Raw genomic sequence first — 6908 nt, forward strand, 5'->3', positions numbered from 1 at the left:
ACGCGCGCACACACACACACACGTGCACGAGCACATGTGTATTTCATTAGGGCTGTTATACGAGCATAGACACCTTACCAGTGGCTTACAATGTTGACAAAAAATGTGTACCATCGTTTATAACCACTACCACTTATAGATTTTTACAAAGGTTTTCAGCCTTGTGAGCCATTCTGTGACTATAAATCCTCAGGGGAAACGTTCTATGATGCTTTCATGCTCTGTGATGAATGTTCACAGGTACAGTCTTGGCCAGGTTATGTTCAGGCAATCTCAGTTTCTAGAGTTTAAGAATGTAATAATGATGCCACACCTTAGAAAACACTATCTTTCCTTTGATCCCCATATGTTTACCCCTTCTTCTTGAATGTTCCCTGTGCCACAAAGGAAGTGATAAAGGTGCAGATTATTCATTATATTCTTCCTTTGGCTGGACCAGTTACAAGTTGCTTTAGTAACAACTACTCACTTTCATAGAGCATCTCTGCCTAAGCTGTCATTGCTAGCCTATGGGTATCAAGCAGAGGCATCCGACTCCTTAAGAGAGCTGTGCACTCTTGTTCCTCCCTATAAACTACCCATTGTACTTCCTGAGCTCACAACTTGGACAACATTTGCAATTATACAAATACAGGAGGCAAACCTCATAAAACTTAGACTAAGACAGTCTCAGAAGGAGAAAAGGTAGATGTAATAAACATTAAAAAGGAAATTGTCTTAGGCAACAAAGAGGATTAATAAGATGGATATAAGAACCTAGAGGAAGGAATATACTCAATGTACTTACGTGAGTATATACATGTATGAAAATTTTGGGGGTGTGGTGTATGTGCATGAGTGTCCACGTCTAATTTTATACATGTGTGCACATGTGGAAGCCAAATATTGACATTAACTGTCCTCCTCTATCATTCCCTGCCGTATCTTTTGAGATAAGGGCTCTCACTGAATCTGGAGCTACCTGATTGGCTAGGCTGTCTGTCAAACACAAAGGGACATGGTTATCTCCACCCACACCCACACCCACCCCCATAGCACTAATGTGACAATGCTTGGCTTTAACATAAATACTAGAAACTGAGCTCAGGTCCTTATGCTAGTGTGGCAGACACTTTACCAACTGTTCCATCTCCCCAGCTCCTCTATGAAAATGTTAATAGATTAAAAAGAGAATTTAAACATTCTAAACAAAGAAGTTACTTTTCCATAGTAGAAAGTAATTTTCCCTAATTTTCGTGTCCTTAGGCTAAAATAAAAAGAGGCTAGTGAGATGATTCAGCAGTAAGAAAAGCATGCTATTCTTGCAAAAGAGCTGAGTTTGTGTCCAAGAACCCCCTATCAGGCCACTCTCAACCACCTGTCAATTCCACTCCAGTGAATCCAATTCCCTCCTCTGGCATCTATGGGCACTGCACTCACATGTCCATATCCACACACACTCATGGGCCCACAATGAAAGCTTTTGAAATGCATTCTAATGGGACTCTTTTAAAAAAGAATATTTGCATCAAAATATAAGATGTCCCCATCACATCTTGCTGAAATAAACTTGGATTGAAGTTGCTCTTAAAGAGCTGTGTTCTTCATTTCCCTTTTCTACTTTATACAAGATAATTTTCACAATAACCAACTATGTTCTGTCTATCCCCCACCCCCATTATTGGTGGTCAAGAGGACAAGCAAAAAGTGGAATGGAAGACTGGATACACAGCTAAATGGAAGAAGAACTTCTGGCCTAAATGCAATAAAGAAATCTATGTGGCTACCGAGAGCTACAGGACACTCCTGGCATTGTGTAACCCAAAGATAGAAACCCCATTTTCTCATGCAATTGTGCTGCATGGCCCTCCAGGCTCTGGGAAAACCACAATAGCAAGGAGGCTAATGCTAGAATGGTCAGAGAGTAAGCAGGCCCAGATTTTCTCATGTGTCTTCTACATCAGCTGCAGGGAACTTAATAATACTAAACCTTGCACTTTTGCCCACCTCCTCTCCATGGACAATCCCTCCTGGAGGGACTATGTGATCCGGGGTCTACTCCTGGGACAGGAATTCTTATTTGTGGTGGATGGTTTTGATGAGCTGACATTCCCAGCAGGAGCTATGATCCATGACCTCTGTGGTGACTGGAACACAGTGAAGCCTGTAGAGGTCTTACTGGGCAGTTTGCTGAAGAGGAAGATGGCACCTCATGCCACCCTGCTGGTTACCACACGGACACAGTCTTTGCGCCAAATCTTCATCATGATGGATCAGCCTCTCCTAGTAGAAACTCGGGGCTTCTTGGAGCAGGAAAAGCAGGAGTACTTTCAGAAATACTTTGAAGATGAGGAAGGTGAGGAGGAGGATGAAGGTGAGGGAAAGGCACTGAGAGCTCTCAAGGAAGTGAGATGCAATGCTGATCTCTACCAAATGGCCTCACTTCCTGCTGCATGTGGGATATTCTGCCTCTGTCTGGAGCTAAGGATGAAGAAAGGGGAACGCCTGGCTCTGACATGTCAGACCTACACCTCTATGTTCCTGAACTTCCTCTGTGAAGTCTTCTCACCAGAAACCTGTGAGGGCCATCTCAACAAGGAACTCCAAATCTTATTCAAGAAAATATGTATCCTGGCTGCCAATAGTCTCTTGGAACAGGTGCCCGTACTCTGTGAAGAAGACTTCTTGAAATTAAAATTGAACCTAAACCAACTGCATCCCATAGTGTCCAGGTACATCCTCTTTAAGGACAGTTCCAGTACACACTGTCTCTCTTTCATCTGCCTCGGTATCCAGCAGTTCCTGGCTGCCGTAATATTTGTTCAGGAGCTTGGACAGGAGAGCAAGGATGTTTCTAAATATAGTATACAGAATATGCTTTCGAGGGAAGCAAGATTTAAAAACCCTGACCTGTCTGGAATGCTGCCATTTGTATTTGGCCTCCTGAATGAGACTCGTATTCAAGAGTTAGAGACCATTTTTGGTTGCCAGATATCACCTGGGGTCAAGAGAAAATTCCTGGAGCGTGAGTCAGGGGAAAATAAACCCTTACTATTAATGATGAATATGCAAGAAATCTTGTCCTGTCTCTATGAATCTCAGGAGGAGGGTTTTGTGAAGGAAGCCATGGTCCTCTTTGAGGACATCTCCTTGCATTTGAAAACCAACACGGACCTCATTCACGCTTCATTCTGCCTCAAGAACTCTCAGAACTTGCAGACAATGTCCCTGAAAGTAGAAAAGGCAATCTTTCCAGAGAATGTTTCTGCACTGGAGTCCACAGCTAAGCATCAAAGGTAAGAACCCTTCTTCCTTGCATGCTTCTTAATGGTACTTCTATCCTCCAACTCATCCCTTGTGTATTTAGTAAGAGGTTGAAGTCTCTCATTCTCTGTAGGTCAGGGTAGGACGTTTTGTACCTGTTCGACTTCCTTCCTAATTAATAATAAAAGTGAAAATGATGATGCAATTAAGGACGCCAGCCCGAGAGTCAAACATCTTGGGTCCCGTGGTCTCCTCTCTTCTGGTTAGCATTTGTTTTACTGCTTTCCCTGCAGCATTTGCGTACAGAGTGGATGCTCCTGGCTGTAGCCCTCCTCTCTTAGCCCACCATTTCTGCTGAAACCCTCTTACTCATGGGGCGCCTCACTTCCACTTTTACATCACAGATGTTTTCATTAAACTCGTTTATTAAGTATGTGTGTGCAAAAGTCAGGGGATAGCTTATGAAAGCCAGTCTTCTCCTTGAGTCTCATTTATCCTAGACATTGGATTCATCAGGCTGGGCAGCAAGGACCTTTTCCCAGTGGATCGTCTTGCCTGTCCTCACGTTATATGTGCTCTGTTTCCTTCTGCTTTAAAGCCTTTTTTGCTTTGTAAAATGAGATTTTATTAACTATGTTCCACTTGAAGGTCTTACTGTATTACTTTAAAATGTAAAAACTATTTGTTATATTCACCAGTGAGATCAAACATAGCTCCTAATGAATACTCCACTTGCATACTACCATTGAGCTAAAGCTTCACTTCTTTGAACACAATTCTCTAAATAATCCTTAAAGCATTTTTTGTTTGACCCACTTATAGATGCTGTTCTACTTTTCCTAAGTGTCCGACATCATTAGCCATTATGAAAAATGGAAATTAAATGTATTTTGAGGGCCTGGAGAGTCAGCTCAGCAATAAGAGCACTTGCTGGTCAACCAGAACTTTCAATTCCCAGAACATTCATGATGATTTACAACTGTCTGTAAGTCCAGCTTCAGGGACGAGAGTACCCGCTTCTTGCCCACATGTACGCAGGCATTCATGCAGGCCAAAGCTCACACATATAAATCGCACATTTTTAAATTTGTACATTCTCCCCAGCATGCCCCAGCTTTGTACTTTTCTCAACCTCAAGCACTGTTTCAATAGGAGTATTTGCCTTTCTAAAATTGCTGTTTATGAGAGAACGTTAAGTAGTTGCCCATCTGGCTTAGCTTACTTTGCTTTGTACAATGTCCTTTGTGTTGCTGCAAATGACTAAATATTGTTCTGTAAAGAGAAATGGGACCATAACAGTTCCAGAAACCTGAATAAAATTGGAAATTACTCACCAAAGAAGGCAGATTCAGAGGTAAATACCATGTTCTCTCTCAAACAGATTCCAGATTTTAATGTTTTTATGTATGTATGTGTGTGTATACATATATATACATGAGGAAGGTTAGGTTATGAAACTACTCAAGGCTGTACTGATTAATTTTTGTGATATAAATCTATAAAACTAGAGTCATCCGAGAGAAGAAAGCATCAATTGAGAAACTGGCTTGTAAGCACGTCTGTGGGACATTTTTTGGTTGATATTGATATGAGAGGGGCCAGCCTACTGTGGGTAGGCTGGTGTTCCTGGAGGTGGGCATATTAGAAAATAGATTGAGCAAGCCAGTAATCAGTATTCCTCTATGGCCTGTACTTCAGTTCCTAAGTCATGAAGTGTGATCAGGAAGAAAGAGGCAAAATAAAACCTTTAACTCCACAAATCGCTTTTGGTTATGATATTTAATCGCAGCAACACAGAAGCAAAGTAGACCAAGAGCCATGAGATGGGAAGATTCCCTTAAGAGAAAAAGAACTGCAGATAATAGAACGTATGTTGCCTGAAAACATAAGTGGATCAGAAAGAAGCAGGCAGGTGAGTCGAGATAAACCAGGAAGAACAAAGTATACAGGAAAATGTCGAAGCAACCATCCATCTGGATGCTGATACAGTGGACAAAATTCAAAAGCTTTTGTGGAAACTATGAAGATGGCCTTGTCCTTAAAGCTCAGTCCTTAGATCACTTACAGTGAGGCAAGTGAAGACCTGACTTTAGATCCTCAGAACCCACACAAAAACACAAGGTCATGAATGCCTGTAACCTCCGTAATAGAAAGATGGAAGATGGAGTCAGGCAGGTCCTTGGAAGCTTAAATGTCTGATGGCCTTGGTTCCTTGGTGCAATTGCAAACCAGTGAGAGATTCTGCCTCAAGTAAAAAGGTAGAAGGTGCTGGAAGATTCACAGGAGCATGCAAGCACACATGAATACACAGAGAAATAAAAATTGGCCTCTTTGTTTTTTTGTAGATCCCCGGATGAACAACGCATGCTAGATTTCTGGACAGACTTTTGTGACACATTTAAGTCAAATGAGAAACTAGTCTTTCTAAACATCCACGAAAGCTTCCTCAACAGCTCCGCACTGGAGATTCTTTGTGAAAAGCTGCCCTCTGCTTCCTGTTGTCTCCAGAATGTGGTGTAAGTAAGAGCTGATCTCCAGAGGAGAACCCCCCAACTGTACAACCAAAGCACTCACAATTATAAAGTAATGGGAAAATCCTCAAAATTATATCCCAGACTCAAACCAGGTATCCACGACACAGGAATTTAGATAGCCCTGCCATTAAGTTTATCTAGAGAAGAATCACAGAGTAACTGCAGTATAATGCAGGAGACAGCTTTGACATTCATAAATACCTTAAGAGAAATCAAGATGCCCGGGTATCTTGACTCCTACTATGGCAACCATTGGGCTCTAAATAGATCAGAGTCCCCAGACTTGGTGGGAACTTGAGTGATGTATTTGTTGGAGGGAGGAAGGTTGACCTACATATTTGTAGAATGGTGAGCAGTGTCCCTCCCTGACCTCCACATACCAGATAACAACTGCACTTCCTGCCTTCAGTCATAAGATACCTCAGTGCCTACAAGTATCCAAATATCATCTAGTGTCCCTAGGGGACACAGAATCATGACATGCTGAGAGCCACTGATGCAGAAAGAATAAGAGCAATGTGCTTGAGGAATGAGCATAGAAAGTTAACTTGGCAGTGTGTGTGTCCATTACTAAAAACAAGTTAATGAAATTGGAATAAAATTAGTCATGTCAAGATATTGGCAGGGGAAAAGGTTAAATCTGTAACTTCAACGCATGAGGGCAGAGTGTGGGAAATGTTTCACTCTTACTTGGGGTTAATCTGTAGACTGTGTGCCTAGAAGATTGAAATCTAGGAAGATCTAAGTCACAAGGGTTTCAAGGACTTCAGATAGTTTCTAATGAGAAATGTTGGACAATAGAAACAAAGCTTGAGTTGAGATGAGTAAGATCTGGATATAGCATATGCTATAGTGTTGTTATAATATCGATATTATATACTCTATATTTGCTGAGACGAGCTGAGGGTGGTTTGGAGGGGGTGGTTTGGATGGTCTTTTAAGATGGGGGTCAATGTAGTCCTGATTTTCCAACAGCTCATATGTAGACTAATTTTGTTTCATACTTCTGATAATCTACCTGACTCCACACATAACATGAAAGCAGAAATCTTCTGTCTGTCTCTGTCTCTGTCTCTCTCTCTGTGTCTCTCTCTCTCTCTCTCTCTCTCTCTCTCTCTCTCTCTCTCTCTC

General features: G+C 41.8%; 1 protein-coding gene across 2 annotated transcripts in view; it reads left to right on the top strand.

The window, feature by feature from the left end:
* The window catches only part of Nlrp2 (NLR family pyrin domain containing 2), a 51065-nt gene that overhangs the window by 24091 nt on the left and 20066 nt on the right, over positions 1 to 6908 (top strand). For both annotated transcript variants that reach the window (XM_021219498.1, XM_021219499.1), the window contains 2 exons: positions 1673 to 3275; positions 5589 to 5759. In XM_021219498.1, the coding sequence (XP_021075157.1) occupies positions 1673 to 3275; positions 5589 to 5759 (1774 nt within the window). The remainder of the gene's footprint in view (positions 1 to 1672; positions 3276 to 5588; positions 5760 to 6908) is intronic.

This window comes from Mus pahari, chromosome 19 (assembly GCF_900095145.1).
Source record: "Mus pahari chromosome 19, PAHARI_EIJ_v1.1, whole genome shotgun sequence".
NCBI lineage: Eukaryota > Metazoa > Chordata > Mammalia > Rodentia > Muridae > Mus > Mus pahari.